The 17,406-nt window shown below is 53.5% G+C and overlaps 1 protein-coding gene across 3 annotated transcripts in view; it reads left to right on the top strand.

Moving 5' to 3' along the window:
- The window catches only part of KPNA7 (karyopherin subunit alpha 7), a 40,166-nt gene extending 24,027 nt beyond the window's left edge, over positions 1 to 16,139 (top strand). The window contains exons 2-12 of one of the 3 annotated variants that reach the window (XM_027889496.1): positions 1,205 to 1,338; positions 9,356 to 9,469; positions 10,076 to 10,213; positions 10,752 to 10,837; positions 11,748 to 12,016; positions 12,475 to 12,557; positions 13,049 to 13,312; positions 13,638 to 13,871; positions 14,155 to 14,337; positions 14,747 to 14,896; positions 15,916 to 16,139. In XM_027889496.1, the coding sequence (XP_027745297.1) occupies positions 9,407 to 9,469; positions 10,076 to 10,213; positions 10,752 to 10,837; positions 11,748 to 12,016; positions 12,475 to 12,557; positions 13,049 to 13,312; positions 13,638 to 13,871; positions 14,155 to 14,337; positions 14,747 to 14,896; positions 15,916 to 15,996 (1,551 nt within the window). In that variant the 5' untranslated portion in view covers positions 1,205 to 1,338; positions 9,356 to 9,406 and the 3' untranslated portion in view covers positions 15,997 to 16,139. Of the gene's footprint in view, positions 1 to 1,204; positions 1,339 to 8,920; positions 9,470 to 10,075; positions 10,214 to 10,702; positions 10,838 to 11,747; positions 12,017 to 12,474; positions 12,558 to 13,048; positions 13,313 to 13,637; positions 13,872 to 14,154; positions 14,338 to 14,746; positions 14,897 to 15,915 lie in introns of those variants that run through there. The other 2 variants (XM_027889497.1, XM_027889498.1) reach the window with 2 other exon arrangements.
- Positions 16,140 to 17,406: the final 1,267 nt, after the last annotated feature.

Genomic DNA, 17,406 nt, shown 5'->3' with positions numbered 1-17,406 from the left:
GCCCGTTTTTTGGCTCACAGAGTACCTACAAAAAGTCTATTTTGCTCTGACCCTTCAGTCTGAAGGCAGAAGGAGTGGCTGGTGCTCAGCTCCTCCAAAGGCAGCCTTCAGTTGTGAATGTAATTCCAAAGGTCAAGGAAGGAGTAAGGCCATGCCAACAGCTGGGGGTGAGTTAACCCTCTGAAATTCCACAAAATCACGTGGGACTCCATAAACTTATAGTTAAAATACCTGTGAATTCAAGCCTACCTGTTATAAAACACAATGACTGTAAATCCAGGTGGGTTGCACATACACCTGCAGGCACCACCCCTCTCCCTTTCTGCCTCTGCCTGTCATTTCTGCCACGTGGCCCTTCCTGCCCTCCATCCCACCCCTCTTCCCAGCCATCACACACTGCAGGTACCTGCCAGGTTAAACCCAAGGTCCTGGAGTTGTGTTTGCAAGGGCTGGACAGGCTCTTTCAGAGCAATTACATCTTAAAAGAGACCACACATTCCTTATCTGTAAGTCCAGTGATGCTGGGAGCCTGACTGGGAAGCTTTGATCCCTCCAGAGAGGCCAGATAATACTTTGTCTGCTGGAAATTTCTTCTTGTCTTGCCTTGTAGGGTGTTCTCTGAACTCAGCTGCTGGAGTGTAGGGAACAAGAGGCTGAAGCAGAAAGACCATCTGAAGAAAGTTCCATTCCAAACCACCTCTTTGGCCGTGTCCTTCTGGCCGGGGTTGGGACAGCGCATTTCCTCAGAGCTGATCTTTGGAAGGCAAACCTCAGACTGAGCCCTTGGCAGGAGCAGCCACATTGCTGATGGAATTAAGGTTTCATTTCAAAATAATTCATATTTGAGATGAACAAATTCTGCGTGTTTGCTGCAAGCAGAGGGGATAAAGCTGTTGTTGTGTTACCATCTCGTGTGGTTTGGTCACTTGGTGGGGATGAACTGCCCTGAAAGACACAAAGGACAACAGCTCCTGTACCTGCTTTAGGTATTTCCCTGCTGTATTTGTCTCAGCTGGAGCGTTTGGGATGTGGTTACCCTGCCAGTGTTGCTGCTGTGGGTGTTGTGGGTGAACACGCTTGGGATAGAGTTTCCAACCAGGGAGATTCAGATAAACAACTGCTTTGAGGTGAAAATTAGAGAGTTCACGTTACACCCACCTCTTGAATTTGTAACTGACTATTCACCCTGAAAATCTGATTCTAGGAACTCAGCATGCCCCGTCAGGAGCAGAATAATAGCACAGAAACCACGGCCAGCCTGAGTCCTGAACGCTGGGAACTGTGATTAACTCCTCAGGAATCCATCCGGAGCAAGTCGTAGTTTCTGGGCTTTTTCAGGTAATTATTTCAAACCTTAAATCTGTGAATGAAGATTGTAAACAGTTCTCAGCCAAACATCTTAGAGAAGGACGTGAAATGCATCCAATAAGCGATGGGTTCTGACCTGTTTGCTCATGTGTAATGTGAATAAATCAATGTTTAGACCACGTGGGCTGCAAAGGCAGCGATCGGATCTCCCCGTGAAGGGACACGGGGCAAAATGGCAAACCTGAAACAGCTGTTGGCTTACTGAGCCCATGGACAGATCTCCATGAGCCAGGACTCAGCCAAACTGCTTTCTGCCTCCTCTGGATGAGTTTAATGATGTGCCATTGCAGTTTACAGAGCCCGGGCCCCGTGCTGGCCACGCTCTGCTCCAGCACCGTCACCACACTGAAGCTCCGGCTGCAACAGCCTGGGCTGGGCTGCAGCTGCTTCAGCCAGGCACAGATTATGTTATCTGGGAAGGGGGTTTTGGAAGGTTCCCTCAGAGAATGGAGGAGAGGCTGTGCAGTGACGTGTCCCATGGCAGTGCACAGCAGGCTCTGCGGACAGCGGCTCAGAGCAGGGAGTTGTCTGAGCAGGATGTTTGCCTTTGGTGTGGGCTCAGTTTCTTGCCCTGACACAGATTCCTTCATCATGTTAAAGTAAGACTGAGAGTCCAGCCCTCTTGCCTGAAGGGATGGGGAACACAACTCTGATTCAGACTGGAAAATGGTCTTCAGATAAGGGGCAGAGCAGCCCCTATAGAATCCTGGAATGGTTTGGGTTGGAAGGGACCTTAAAGCTCATCTTGTTCCACCTCCCTGCCATGGGCAGGGACACCTTCCACTAGCCCAGGTTGCTCCTGGCCTTGGACACTTCCAGGGATCCAGGGGCAGCCACAGCTTCTCTGGGCAACCTGTGCCAGGGCCTGCCCACCCTCACAGGGAGGAATTTCCTCCATATATCCAACCTGAATGCCTCCTATATAATGCAGACCACATGTAAGAAAGGTTCTGGTCTCTCCCTCTGTGCTGCCAGGGATACCAGGCTAAACACAGCAGTCCAGGTGTCCATAGTGATATTCCCAATTAAAAAAGGAGGTTGTAAATGGAAGAGGGCAAGGAGAGGAACAGGGGGTACAAACCCACTTCTGATGGCTTGCTGTAGAGCCTCAGCCATTGTGCTGAAGTGGCAAGCCTTGGAATAACAAGGAATTCAGTTTGGATGCTGCATTTCAGGGTTGCATTTCAGCATCAGCAGCAAACTGATCCCTGGTGGTTTGGGGAGGGACGGAATCCGGATCGGAAAGCCCTGCTGAAGGATCACAGGGTTATATAAAGACCTGCCCCAGGAGACAGCAAGATGGTTTTGCATTTATTAGTCATTTAAAAAATAATGAAAGCTGCATCCTCATTCTCAGCTGTTGTCTGTTGTTGCTTGGGGAGGATCAGTGTATTCCTGTGAGGGCTGCAGGGGGTGTTGTCTGTACGGAGACAGGACCAGGCTCTAACCAAACAAGGCCAGGTCGCTGTTCATGAGGCACAGAGGGTCTGGTGGGGACAATGCCAGGGACTTTCAAATCCCACCAGGTGCTCAGTGAGTCACAGATCCTGCAGGAGACAGTCTGTGCAATTATGGGATCAGACACTCTACAGGGAAGGGCACACACACAGAAAAGCAGAGTTCAAGTCTGTCTTCCTGGTGTCCAGCTTTTCAGTGCTCACATTTTCAGTCACAGCACTCAATGCAAGGAACTGTAGAATCACAGAATCCTGGAATGGTTTGGGTTGGAAAGGACCTTAAAAGACCAACCAGTGCCACCCCCTGCCATGGGCAGGGACACCTTCCACTAGCCCAGGTTGCTCCAAGCCCTGTCCAACCTGGCCTTGGATACTTCCAGGGATGGGGCAACCACAGCTTCTCTGGGCAACCTGTGCCAGGGCCTGCCCACCCTCCCAGGGAAGGATTTCTCCCCAACATCCCATCTAACCCTGCCCTCTGTCAGTGGGAAGCTCATTACCAAATCAGTGTGTGTGTGTGTGTGAGATGTGAAGCAGCTCAGACAGAGATGAACATCACCCCCAGGCCTCGCAAAAATGCTCCTCAGCGCCTGTGATCAGGTGGAATATTCATGTCGAATCCCCTTTTTAGCATTTCCTGAGCGTGGCTTTCGAAGGGAGGCCCCTAAATACACATTTCAAACAAAGACACTCATTTCTGTTGAAATGCTGTCCTCAGCTGTGATAATCAGAGGCGCTGGAGCAAGGTGAGCATCCGTCTGGCAGCGGGAAAGCTCATCTCCTCGTCTAATTAAGCAGCACATGGACTCCCTGACAGCAAAGAGGCATCCAGAGGCTCAAGACCCCATGATTTCTATGGATTTTCTGGGGTTTTCCTGGGGTTTCTCTTCCCTGCATGGTTTACAAGGTATTCCACTCCTTTAGAGAGCTTTTTTCCTTCTAATTGCTGTAGAGCAAGGCCATGCATGATTTATACAAAGTTATATGGGTTTTTTTAGCAATTCCAAGGTTTCTCCACCACTGTTGTGCCTCATCCCCAAATGCACCATAGATTTCTCTGTTTCAGTTCCTTGAGTTACAGATTCAAGGCCTAAAAGAATAATTATTAGTGGGGCCCTTTAGGAGAAAGAAAAAAAGAAAAACAACAGTGAGGTTTATGGCCACAGGTGATTATAGTTTCCACGGCTGAATCAGTGTCCCATAAGTGACAGAGGATAATGGATTTAATAAATAGCTATGATTAAGTCTGATGTTATTTTTAAATAATTTCAAAAACTGTTACTCTAATCCCTCCGCGGCTGGCAGAAAGGAGGATGCTCAGAGAAGTTAAAATTAGGTCCTTAAACGCTCAGCCTGGTGTGGAGTTACAGGCACTCCGGGGCTGTCCTGGTTTTCTGGGGCATCCGCTTACGGACACCGACAGCTGCCTTTGGAAAGCGGGAATGAGCTCCTGCAGCTCACACCCAGCCCTGCTGTTCTCCTCCCTGAGGCTCCCCCCAGCCCCAGCCCCAGCCCAGCTCCAGGGGTTATCAGTTGATGTTGTCCTGTGCAGAAATTCCCTTTGCCTTAATTCCCAGGGAATCCCCCGGCTCTCCCAGGCGTCCTTATCCATAAATTTAGATCTCCTCTGTACGATATCAATGTGACTCTTCTTGGTTTTCATCACCTGCATTGCAGAGTGATCCCATTTCTTGGCTGGAAGGAGGTCCTGAAGAACACTGTGCCTTGAAAAGCACTGGAGTTGGTCCCGTGGCCACAGCAGGAGCTGTTCCAAAAGAATTGATGGAAAACTGTTCTTCTTTCCTCTTCCTCCTCTTTTCCTTCCTCATTCTTTTCTCTCCTGTGGAGACAGGCTGGGAGAGCTGGGGGTGTTCACTCTGGAGGACAGAAGGCTCTGGAGAGACCTTGGAGCCCCTTCCAGTGCCTAAAGGGGCTCCAAGAGAGCTGGAAAAGGACTTTGGATAGGGGCTTGGAGTGACAGGACAAGGGGAAATGGCTTCCGACTGACAGAGGGTGGGGTTAGATGGGATGCTGGGGAGAAATTCCTCCCTGTGAGGGTGGGCAGGCCCTGGCACAGGTTGCCCAGAGAAGCTGTGGCTGCACCATCCCTGGAAGTGTCCAGGGCCAGGTTGGAAGAGGCTTGGAGCAACCTGGGCTAGTGGAAGGTATCCCTGCCCATGGCAGGGAGTGGCACTGGTTGGTCTTTTAAGGTCCCTTCCAACCCAAACCATCCTGTGATTCTCTAGGATTCAGTGAACTGACATCTCCATGGCTCCCCAGCTGCAGAGGAGCAGGGGCAGAAAATCAGGGGAGTGGGAGAAAACCAGAGGAGGAGAAAAGCAGGACCTCATTTTTGAGGCTGCTACGCTAAATTAGAGGAAACAACAACAAGCCGCACCTTGAGCCTCAGAAAATCCAGCTGCAGTGCTCGGCTTTGCCTCTGGCTCAGCAGTAAGGCAGGGATAACAATAAATCCCTTCTCCCACCTTCTGCGTGTCCTGATTAGAGCAGCTCTGGTGGCTGTGGGGCTGTCACTCACCCTGGGCCTGGCACAGAGCTCTGAGGGACAGGGTGGGATTGTTGGGGTGTCCTGTGCAGGGCCAGGGGTTGGACTGGATGATCCTTGTGGGTCTCTTCCAACCCAGCATGGCTCTATAACCCACCAGCAGTTACATCATCAGCTGTTCCAGGAGCCCACATGGATATTTCCTTGGTGTTAGTGTAACTAACAGGTAAAAATCATTTGTTGATGTTAACTTAATGGAGCTACATCATCGCTGTGAGAGAGCAGAAGTTTGGGGGCTGGCAGGGATCCCTCCCTCTGCTCCCTCTCTGCCCTCTCACAGAGGGGCTGCTCCAACCAGCTGCTGTGCCCGGGCAGCATCCCAGAGTGGATCCTGGGATGTTCCTGCCTCATCTCACCCTGCCACAGAGATGCCACCTTTCCTGACTGGCAGCTTTTCTGCAGGCAGCGAGGGTGAACCTATTCAAGAAACATGAAAATAAAAAATAAAAAAAAAACAGAGGAGGGAAAATCAGGGGTTTTCTCTCAGGGCTTAAAATGGGTGTTTTCAAGTCTGCCCCAGTCAGAGCCTCACCAGGGTGCAGTGGTGGGGTGAAGGGTGGCAGGGTGTGGGAGAACAGCCTCAAAAAACCCCCTCTAAACTAGAACCACAGCTTTTCATACCTGTCACGATGTGGATTTTCAGCTTGAGCACACAAGGCTGAGCTCAGGGGACACTGTCATGTAGATTTAGGGTTTTATCTCCTTTGCTCTCCATTAGCTGTGAAACCTTCTTATTATGCTGAAAACCAAAACTTCCTCCCCCTTGCCCCCCCAGTGGTTGTTCCCTTTCCCAAATATCGATCTGCCTGTGTCCTCAGCACGGGTTCGGATCCACCCCCTCGCCCTCAGCCCGCTCCTGGGTGGCAGTGCCACCTCTCATGCCATCAGGTACCTGGGCAACCCACAGGGAGGGGGACATTCATCCATTCACACGTGGGTGTTCTCTCCCCATCCCCTCCCTCCTTGTGCTGGCAGTGACAGAGGACTGAACAGGATGGGGCTGATTGCGCTTGGCAGGTGGAGGGGGCATGGAAGGAGCGGGGAGAAAAAGAGCAGCAGGATAAGGATGAACCTCTGACATCCTCCTTCCACATTCACGCCCTGCAGCACCTCGGGCCAGAGCTCTGCAGGCAGGGGACCAAAAGCTGGGGGCTGGCCTGTGCAGGAGGCTGCCCCCACTTATCTGGGGGGGCGTGATTTTAAGCCAATTTAATTAAATTGCTTGGCAAGGTTGCCGAGGACTCATCTATTTCAGCCTGAGCCAGGCCTGTTTTGATTTAGTGTTGGCTGATTAGGAATTAGTGGAAACAAACCGCTCAGAAAACAAAATTAGAGGGTGCACGCTAACTTTTGCACCAGATTAAGCTGAATTAAAAAGCAATTGAAATGTAATTTTCCTGTCTCGAGCAGCCAAGAAACAAGATAATGCAACCGGTGGCACTTGAAGCTTAAAAACACAGCAGCCAGGATTAGCACAACTGGCTTTTTAACGCCTACAAACAACAGATTTGTCTGAAGGTCTTTTCTCCAACCTCTCCCCATCACCCTCCACACAAAGCTTGGTACAACTCTTTTTATTTGCCTTGAAATGCCGAATTGGTGTGACCCCCCTTCCCCCAGGATTTGAATCCATGACTTGAAGCAGCCTGGGTATTGCACTGTCTCCATGGGTATTTCCATGCTGGAAACAACCACACAGTGAACTAGTTGTCCTCCTGGACTGCTGTAAATTGGTCTGCAATGGCTCTGTGTAGATGGCTGGCGGGGTGTGGGGGTCCAGGGCTGTGGAGGGTGCAGACCCCCATGGTGGGTGCTGTTCCCACCTCGCTCCCACCTTCCTGCAGCTTGGAATTTCCCTTGCTCCCCACCTCCCTCGCAGAAAGAGATGTCAGGCAGTTTAAAATTGGGTTTTAATTAAATATTTTAATAGCTGTTTTCCCTACCCACTCGGGAGGCACCGCTCCTCCCTTCCCCACCGGCTGGACCAGGCTGGCACCTCTGCACACACACAGAGCTGTGCAGGGGTGGGGTTCATGGGGCTGAAAATGGGTGATGGAGCAGAGGGTGTGCAGATCCAGAGTGCCTTTGACACCTCAGATCCCCAAAACCGCCCCCAGTGCTGCAGCCAAGCCCTGCTTGGCCCTGCTGTGGTTTTACTCTGCTCTGCTGCAGACTCGCCTTGAATGTTGGGGCAGTTTTGGTCACCACAATATAAGGAAGATCTGAAGCCACTGGAGAGTCCACTGGCAGAGGAGGGGCAGACCCTGAGCTCTGCTCTGGGAGGACAGGGACAGCACCCAGGGAATGGCTGGAGCTGTGTCAGGAGAGGTTTAGGTTGGATCTCAGGAAAGGTTCTTCCCCCAGAGGGTGGTTGGCACTGAACAGGCTCCCCAGGGCAGTGGGCACAGCCCCAAGGCTGCCAGAGCTCCAGGAGGGTTTGGATGATCCTCTGGGGTGCAGGGGGTGACTCTGGGGGATGGGCCTGTGCAGGGCCAGGAGTTGGACTCGATGATCCCTGTGGATCCCCTCCAACTCATCATTTTCTGTGATTCTGTGAAATGGAACCCATCCCTTGACTGATGGAGACTGCGACGGGCACAGAACGCAGCACGACACGAGCTGCCCAGCAGCTCCTGGCCAAACTCTAAAAGGCTCATGAAGACAAAGGGTTCCTGCTGGCTTTCTCTCCTTGCCACCCTCTGCCTGTGCCAGCCAGCAGCTCAGCACCTGATGATGCTCCAAGTTTCTTAATCCTGTCTTGGCTCATTTGCAACCTCCACAGCCGGTTCCCCTCAGCTGCCCCCCGGCTCCGAGGTCCTGGGCCCTGCTAACTGAAGGATGTTGCTCTCCAGGCCTGCAGCACCACCCACAATCTACCCAGACAAAAACCAGGGGCATCCCCAGACTGCCTGTGCCCTGCACAGCGATGGGGTGGCAGTGCCCAGACCGTCTCCTGTGTCACGGGACATTGCACAGGTACAGGCTGGCATCACCCACCGAGGGTCCGGCCAAAAACAAGGCCAAAGTGGGCAAAGTGTAAGTGTAAGGAGAAGGTCTTGGGGGGTGAGTGGTGGCCCAGGGCATCCTTCAGCATCCATCTTCCTCCAGGTGTATCCAGGTGGCTGTGATGAGGGAGCAGGTGGAGATAACGAGGCCTGTCCTGGGAAGAGCCAATCCTGGAGGGGAGCTGGGGGGGTACGTGGCTCCACGGGGGCAATAAAAGAGGCAGTTGAGGGGGGGTGGAGTACGAGAGGTGGTTGGGGTAAGTTGTTCTTCTTGTCTTGGGGTGGGTGGCTGTTTATTCCCTGTGATGGGGCTGCTGGTTGGGCCCTCCTGGCTGTTTGGGGCTGGGCTGGTGTCAGTGGGTGGGTTGTGGTACTCTTCTGCTGAGCTCCTCCAAAAGAAGAGGCTGGCAATCTGCACTAGGTGCTGGATTTCCAGAACTCCTTCCTCAGCTGAATTTAGTCAGTTTATGCCTCTGCGTGTGACTGTGGGTCTTCCTTAGTTTGGGGGGCTGGTGTAGGAAGCCAAGTTGGGTTGTGTGTCCTTAAGTCAGCCCTTGAGCTGATCCTTTTGGAGGCAAGAGGCCCTGCTAGGCTTGGGCTGTGTGTCAAAGTAAAACTAAAAGGCCCAGGATCAGAGCCAGAGGAAGGTGGTGTTTCTGTAACCATGGGAAGCCTGTGCCTGGCTTCCTCATGGGATTACAGCAGCAGCTGTAATTTCTGTAGCCTGATATTAAGTGGTAGTTTGTGCTTGTGTTTAGTTCAGTGGCTCAGCTGCAGTGTGTGAGGATCCTACCGAGCCCTGCTTGGGGCAGGAGACCTGCAGCATCTCCCTGGGTGGGAGTGTGGGGTGGAAATGTGTGGCACAGGCTGCTGGTGGGAGTGGGGAGGTCCCAGCCCCCTCTGTGGATGGCAGTGGATGCTGCTGGGCAGTTGTGGCCTGACCCTGCTCTGTCCTGAAGCCCAAGAGCACGTGCAGACGTTCAGCTGGCACCTCTCTCAACCCTGCTGAGATGGAGGTCGGGAAGAAGGAGCAGCGCATGAGGAAGTTCAAGAACAAGGGCAAGGACGCAGCTGTGAGTACCCACCTACCTGTGCCAGCACCTTTGGGCCAGGGCAGAGCCCGCTGGGGTTTGCCTGTTCCCCTTTCCAACAGGGGGAGACTCTTCTGAAGGCCCATGGCCCTCAAATCTACCTGTGTGGGGGAGCAGGGGGATGGCTCTGCCAGCTGGGATGCTCAGGTGGCTTTGGATGTGGAACAGGCCAGGGGGATGTGGGTGACTCTGGCAGGGGAAGGGGGTGGCTCAGCCCCAGCCTGCTGAGCTCTCCATCACAGTTATCCCTGCGGAGCAGGGGGCTGGTATGGGATGTCAGACCATGGGATCTGTCAGCTTGCTTTAAGCCAGTAGAGGAGATGAGGGTTTTGCCTTTCAAGTTCAGCAAATCTAGTTCTAAAAACACCCACTGGTTGTCGGTTCATCCAGCAGTCCCTGTCCCTGGGAGGCACCGAGGGGGAGGTTTACTCTGTCCCATCTCCTGCCTCACCCTCCAGGCCTCAGTGAGGAGATGCTGGCTCTCTGCATTCCTGCTGAGGGAAATGTGGGGCAGGGGGTTGCAGAGATGAGCTCCCTGGGGAATGGGGAGATGCAGACACCGTTGGGACGTTCCCCTCTCCCCTGCAGGCCCTGCGGATGCAGAGGGTGGAGGTGAGCATTGAGCTCAGGAAGGCCAAGAAGGATGAGCAGATCCTGAAGCGCAGAAATGTGTCCCTTCATGTGCAGGACGAGAATGTCCCTCCAGGACAAAGTGGGCCACATGAGGTGAGTGCTGGGTCCTCTGCAGCTGGGCAGGATCGGTGCAGTACTCACCATCCCCTACTTGGACCATTACCAAGTCCAGCTGCTGTGACCTGGGTTAAGTAGCTGATGCCATTCCTGATTGCCATGCCCGGTGCTGGGGAGTGTTTCAGACTGCCTGGCCTCTGCCTTTGCTATTTTTCATGGAGATTTTGTCCTGCTGGCCTCCCTTGATGGCAGGTAGAACAGGCTGGTGCTCTGGCTCGCTGGGAGCTGGCACAGCTCCCGTCTGGCTCCCTGCACAGCGAGGGGTAATTACTGAGCTTGTAGGCCCATTATGGTGTGTCAGGGACTCTTTCAGTGCTTGATTATAAGCATTAGTTGCCTTGAAGGCTTTTGTGGATTCTCTGCCTCATCTCGAAACTGTGTTGCATAAAGAATAGACACCGCTTAGATATGAAGTGGTGACTGACTCGGGTCTAGACAGCTGATTGACTGCAGAGATTAAACCAGAGGGAGTCCCGGCTCCCCGTCTGACTCTGAATCATTGCCTGTGACACAGATTATTCAGCTGTCCTTGGAGGAGATCGTGGAAGGCGTGAATGCCAACAACCCCAAGCTGCAGCTGCTGGCCACACAGGCCACGAGGTATGTGCCTGGCTGCCTGGGCCAGGAGGGAGGTGGCTGATGGAGCTGTGGTGGGTCGTGGTGGCAAAAAGGCATTTACTCCTGTTTGAGGAGCTCCCTAGAGAGATGGCAAAGAGGGAAGGAGCCTGGTAACCCAAACTGCTCTGGGGAACCTCAGCTGGTGCCCGCTCTGTGCCCTGGGTGCCACACTTCTCTGTCACATCGTGGGCAGTGCTCAGAGCACAGACCTGGGGGGTTGAACCCCGCTGAGGGGTTTGTTGTGGCTCCTGGTGCTGCCCCCCCTTCCTGTGCCTGTGCTGTGCCAGGGATCACGTTGGATCCTGCAGGATATGTAGAGCCAAGTGCTTGGGCAGGCCAAGGAGTGGAGAGCCTGGCTCTGTAAGGGTCGGTGCTGAGTGGGACTGTCCCCACTGGGGTGGCTGTAGGAAGGATTGCAGGGTGTCACCATCACCCAGCTGGCAGCAGGGATGACTCCTGAGGGTCCAGGAGAGATTACATGTTTGTCTTTAAGCTGGAAAAACAGCCTGGAACTGGCTGGCTGAGCTCTGGTCTGTGCAGGGCTGGCCAGTGCTCCTGACCCTGGGAGTGGCAAAGCCAGGCTGGAAGGGAACACGTGGCATGTATTTTTATCACAGTATCAAACTCCTGTAAGGTAGGGGGCATGGAATATTATCATGGTCCCAAAAGGATGTGTGAGCTTTTGCACTCCAAGAGACACCCTGCTGTTGCTTCAGCATCGTTAGCTGTGTCTTCCCTCTCTGTGCTGAGGTTTGCGGGGTGGGATGCTGAACTGTCATCTCTTCCAGCAGGTGACGCTTCCCCTGCAAGCCACAAACCTTGTACCTGGTTATGGGCTGTGGTGGCACCTCACAGGGTTCCTCATGGCAGGCTGTGCTGTGTCCTCTTGCAGGAGAATGCTGTCCAGGCAGAAGGACCCCCCCATCAACCAGATCATCCAGCTGGGGATCATCCCCAGGATGGTGGAATTCCTGGGCCGTGCTGACGATGCTGCCCTGCAGTTTGAGGCGGCCTGGGCACTGACCAACATCGCCTCTGGCACCTCAGAGCACGCCAGGGCCGTGGTGGAGGGAGGTGCCATCCCAGCCCTCATCTCCCTGCTGTCCTCCCCCCACATGCACATCAGTGAGCAGTCAGTGTGGGCCCTGGGCAACCTTGCAGGTGAGGAGAGCTGTGGGGGCACACAGAGGGTCACTGGCCAAGCCAGTGCTGGGGGGATAAAATATTGGTGCTCCTCACCAAAGCCCTCTCTCCCTGCAGCTTTGTGCCCAAGCTGCTGCCCCTACTGAACCCCTTGACCATTCAGCCTTTGAGGTCCTGTGTGGGCTCTGCCAGAGGATTTTGGCCAAAGCCAAGGGCAGGACTCCATCCTGCTGGGATGGTTTAACCCCCCTGATGTGGTCAGAAGGGAGAACAGAAAGGATTGTGTCTGGTTAGGCTGCCACCACCCAGCCCTGCTGGCACTCCAGTCTGCCCAGTAAATCCTTCCCACCTGGAAATGCCTAATGGTGGTGGGGGAGCCTGGTTACCCAGCCCTGGCCCCGCAGGTCTGGTTGCTGTTTGATGCTGGCTGTCTTGTGACCTGGGCAGATGCAATAACCAACCCTTTACATGTACAGGGGATGGTCCTCTCTACAGAGATGCTCTTATCAGCCATGATGTGATTCCTCCCTTGCTGGCTCTGGTGTCTCCTGCAACTCCAGTAAATAACCTTCAGTTTTCTTGGCTTAACAGCTCTTAATCACTTGGGTGATGGGGCAGTGATGATCTGTCATCTGTGTTATGCACAACGAGCTGTTTGTAAAACTGAATGAGACCCTGCTCTAAGCTGCTTTTATGATGGCTCTGCCTATGCACAAAGCTGGGAATGCCAAACAGACAGTCTCCAAGTCAGTGTGGTATCTTCCAGTCTTGGCTTTCTTATCCAGCTTTGGCTGTCTCAGCCCAGGAATAAGATGAAACTGGTGCAAGGCAGGCTTGCATATGCATGTGGAAGGGCTGAACTTGCCCTTCAAGCTTCCTTCTGCTGCTTTCTGGGTAACTCTAAACTGCTGGGTTTGTGGCTCTTCTCTGCCTTTCTGCAGTGGTGCCTGTCCCACTGCTTTCTGTCTCTGGGGGAGAAGGACCTTCACAGGGTGGCATAAACTGGGCTGAGAAGCTCTCTGGGGATCTTACACCTCCCCTGTGTTTCAGATTGGCTTCCTGAGGAACATCACCTGGACACTGTCCAACCTCTGCAGGAACAAGAACCCCTACCCTCCCCTGGACGCCGTGCACAAGATCCTGCCTGTCCTCATCTGCCTGGTGCAGCACGAGGACAGGGAGATCATCACCGACTCCTGCTGGGCCCTCTCCTACCTGACCGACAGCTGCAACGAGCGCATCCAAATCGTGGTGGACACCGGGGTTCTCCCCAGGCTGGTGGAACTCATGGCCTGCATGAACCTGAATGTCATGGTAGGGAACGATCAGCAGTCTCCATCCTCTAGTGCATCAGTGTGGAAACATTTGAGGGGAGGGAAGGCACATCTCCTCATTCTGTGGCACCTGTGGGCTGCTGTCCCCTCAGCCACAGCTGCTCTGCTCCAGCTTCCCGTGGCTGGAGGCTGCACAGACGCTCCAAAGCTGCTTAGAGCAAACAGGAGGGCGACAGGTCTGTAAACAAGCAGTGCTCACCCACAGTGCTCTCCTTGTTTGAGGGATCAAGCACTCAGTGAGGGATCTTTCTGACACATATCCCTCGAGGTAAGGCCTCTCCTCATCTCCTCTAATCCCCGTCTAGATTCCAGCTCTGCGTGCCGTCGGGAATGTGGTGACAGGGACGGACCAGCAGACCCAGGCAGCCATCAACGCCGGGGTGCTGGCTGTGCTGCCCCGCCTGCTGCGGCACAGCAAGCCGGGGATCCAGAAGGAAGCAGCCTGGACGCTCAGTAACATCGCAGCAGGGCCTCCCCAGCAGATCCAGCAGCTCATCACCTGTGGGTTACTGCCGCCCTTAGTGGAGCTGCTCGACAAGGTAAGGGATGGGGAAGCTCTGCTGGGGTTCCTGAGGCCACCAGAGCCACCTCAACAGGCTGAGTGGGAGCTGTTGGGGTCCTTGGAACAGCCTGGGCATTCAGACTTGTCAGTACACCAGCATGGAAATGTGTCCTGGAGCTGCTCTTGGCAGCTCTGCTGGGTGTCCTCGAAGGGCTGGGAAGGTTGGAGGGGTCAGTCCAAGCTGAGGACTATCCTCATCTCACACTGATCCTGGAGGGATGCTAAAGCTTGGGAATGCCTTCCCTGTGCTGCTTTTCCAGGGTGACTTCAAGGCTCAGAAGGAGGGGGTGTGGGTCGTGGCCAACATCACGACTGGAGGAACAGTGGATCAGGTGGTGGAGCTCGTCCGTTCTGGGGTCCTCAAACCTCTGCTCAACCTGCTCTCAGCCAAGGACAGCAAAACTATCCTGATCATCCTGGACACCATTTCAAATCTCTTCCTGGTAAGACCTCTTATATTTTGAATTCATCCCCCAAAAGAGCAGCAAGGAGTGAGCCAAGTGCTCTCACTACGTGGTTAGAACAGTGGCTGTTGATTTTTGGAGTAAGAGACAGACTTCACGTTGTCTAAATTTTTCTTGGGTTGTCCAAAGGGCTTGACAAGGTTAAAGTGTCCCTCCTCACCTCCTTGCTGGCCGGTTTGGTTGGCAGTCAAGCCACTGCAGTTGTCCCAGCAGGGATTGGTGTTCCACAGACACCACAGTCACATCCCTGGCATCAGGTAGGGACTGTAAATTCAGGGACTGTGATCCTTTTGACTTGTAGATCAGGGTTGTAATTACAGTAAAGACCCTCTCAGACCTGTTACTGATGCAGTGTTCAATTTTCCTGCTTGGTTTCCTGATGTCACAGGCAGCTGAGAAGCTGGGAGAGACCGAGAAGTTGTGTCTGCTGCTGGAGGAGCTCAACGGTCTGGAGAAAATTGAGGACTTGCAAAACCACGAGAACAACATGGTCTACAGAGCTGCCCTGAAGATCATCGAGAAGTACTTCTCTGGTGAGGTATGGGACCCTCTGCTGTTCCTCAGCTGAAAACATGAAGCTGTTATGCACTGGAATGAAGAACAGACTCTGAGGATACTGAAAGGGGCTTTTGGAGGAGACCTCCCCACGACTGGAGTAGTCCTTACAGCTTCTTCCAGCTGCTTCTAAAGGTCTATGACAGCTCCAAGTTGTCAGCCAATGAGTTGCACAGCAGACATGGGTGCCTTGTTAGCATCTTGCTGCTGGAATTTAAACTGGCATCAGCTGGAGTTACCGCAGTTGCTGATGTGAATACCAAATGTGGAGAAGTTTCCTCCTTCGGAGCTGAGCTGGCTTGTCACTATGAATGGAAGCCTCCCACTCGGCTGACAGCAGTGCTCAGGTTGCATTTGGGTTACTTGACCCTTCCCATGGTAATGAATCTGTGGAAAAAGAGGCTGGGACACCAGCTAGGAGCTGTAAGGGTCCAGTGACTGTCACAGATGCCATGCTTGGTCCCAGCCTCAAACTCGCAGATGGGAAAACATCAGGGAAGAGGCTTAAAGGTCTGGCAGATCTTGGAGCTGAGGCTCAGGCTGGGTTGAGCTGCAGCAGGGGGCAAATGCCTGGTTTAGTCCTTTGCCCAGAGCAGGGTCTGTGGGATGTCCCTGTGAGAGGCTGTGGGGGAAGCTCTCCCACACCTTCCTGAGGGGCTGGATGCCAGGGGGAACATCTCTCCTAAGCAGTCCTGGTTTCTCGCTGTTCCAGTTTAATTTGAGTGAGTTCTACCACTGCAGCCACTCTTTTTTTTTCTTCTCCCTCTGGTGTCTGAGCCCATAGGCTTGGCTGCTTCTGTGTGTGGGATGCAGGGACACTGCAGCTTCAGTGTGTGCTGTCAGGAACAGGAGGACTCGGGTCTGGTCTCCCAGGGCTCTGCTAGAGCTTCTCACAGCAGCTGAATCTTTAAAACAAGAATAAAGCAGCAAGTTGCTGTAAAACAAAGCTTAGGTTTATTCAGATGCAGACCCTATAACTGATTGATATCACTTTCCTCACAGGAAGACTCAGACCTGGAGCCTCTGACTGGCCAAGATGGGCTGTATGATTTCTCAGTGGAGAAGCAAGATTTCAACTTCTGAAGATGAAAAGCACGACACGACTCTGAGCTGGTGGGTGAAGGTGCTTTGGAAGAGCCCAGACATCCAGTTCACGAGGAGCAGAGATACTGAATCTTCTTTTTACTTCTGAAACTTGTCAATAAAAGTGCACTTCTGGCTTTGTACCTCTTGCCTTTGATCATTTTCTCCCCCCTTTTTAAGGTGCTGCTGCAAATGGCAGGGCTTGGGTTTTTTCCAGTAGCATCTTAAGGCTTCCATTGCACTCAGTGCCCCTTATCCTTCCTCTCTCCCAGCCTTCCAGCTGCAGGTGGGCAGAGGCTGAGGATGGAGTTGATGTGGCTGGACACTGCTCCGTCCCTGCAGGGCTCGATGCATCTCAAAGGCTTTGCTCAGTGTGAGATGAGGGGGCATTTTCCCCTCCTTGCTTCGTGGGGTTTGGCTCTTCCAAACATCCCTGGGTGGGCTCAGTGTTTTGCTCCCTCAGCTGCAGGGCTGTGTGTGCACCCCCCCCTGCTGACAGGGCTGCTGTGGCACCTGGGAAGGGTCACATTTCACTGGGTAAAACGAATGTGAGGAAGGTGCTTCCTCAGTGTAAGTGGAGACAGAGCGGAGATGGGGGCTCTGTGACCACCCTGACTGGGGATTGTGTGGAGCATCCCACGTGGCCTTTCCCAGGGCTGTCACTTGCTGCTGCTGCTGCTCTGATGCCTAAAACCAAGGTGAAAAGAGAAATGGCAGATCTCTTTGACATCTTACCTGCATGTGCTGGACATAAACCTGTGCCAGAGGGTCTTACACAGAGCCCTGGGATGTTCTCACTGCTGTGCCCCTGAGTTACAACATCATCCTTGCAGCCCTGGCTGCAAAGGGAGAGGAGAGCACAGCCCTTTGCTGAGGAGTGCTGGGATGTGCCTGCTGTGTGCCCTGGCAGCTGCAGGACTGGGAACACTTGCCTGGTGGCTCACCGAGGCTTGCTGTGGAGGGTGTGGGACCTGCAGGCAGCTGCTTGCCTGGCTCCCTGGAGCTGGCCCAGGCAGAAGGAGAGGCAGTTTTGGTCTTGGTGCTCCGCTCTGGGGGCCTGGAGGCACCTGCTTCATCCTGGTGGGGTGGGATGGGGCATCCATGGGGAGCAGGGAGGGTGAGATCTTGCTGTGCTGTGTCCCCAGGGCAGCCTGACCTCCTTCTAGAGATGTGTGAGAAAAGGTAATTTTTCTAATTGAAGCCTCCAGCGTCCTGGCCCCAGGGGAGCATTTGGAGTCAGAGAACCATAAAGGCTGGAAAAAAACTTCCGAGATCGCCAAGCCCAACCTTCAGCTGAACACCCCCAGCCCACCAAACCCTAAATGTCACATCTTCTTGTTCTTTGAATGTTCCCAGTGATGGTGACTCCAGTACTGCCCTGGGCCAGTGCTTGACCACCCCTGAGATCCC

The sequence above is a fragment of the Empidonax traillii genome, unplaced genomic scaffold, assembly GCF_003031625.1.
Source record: "Empidonax traillii isolate 1590-97213 ecotype Southwest subspecies unplaced genomic scaffold, ASM303162v1 scaffold263:size1499331, whole genome shotgun sequence".
NCBI lineage: Eukaryota > Metazoa > Chordata > Aves > Passeriformes > Tyrannidae > Empidonax > Empidonax traillii.
Note: the sequence above shows the minus strand (reverse complement) of the source record. Positions and strands in the feature narration are given on the sequence as shown.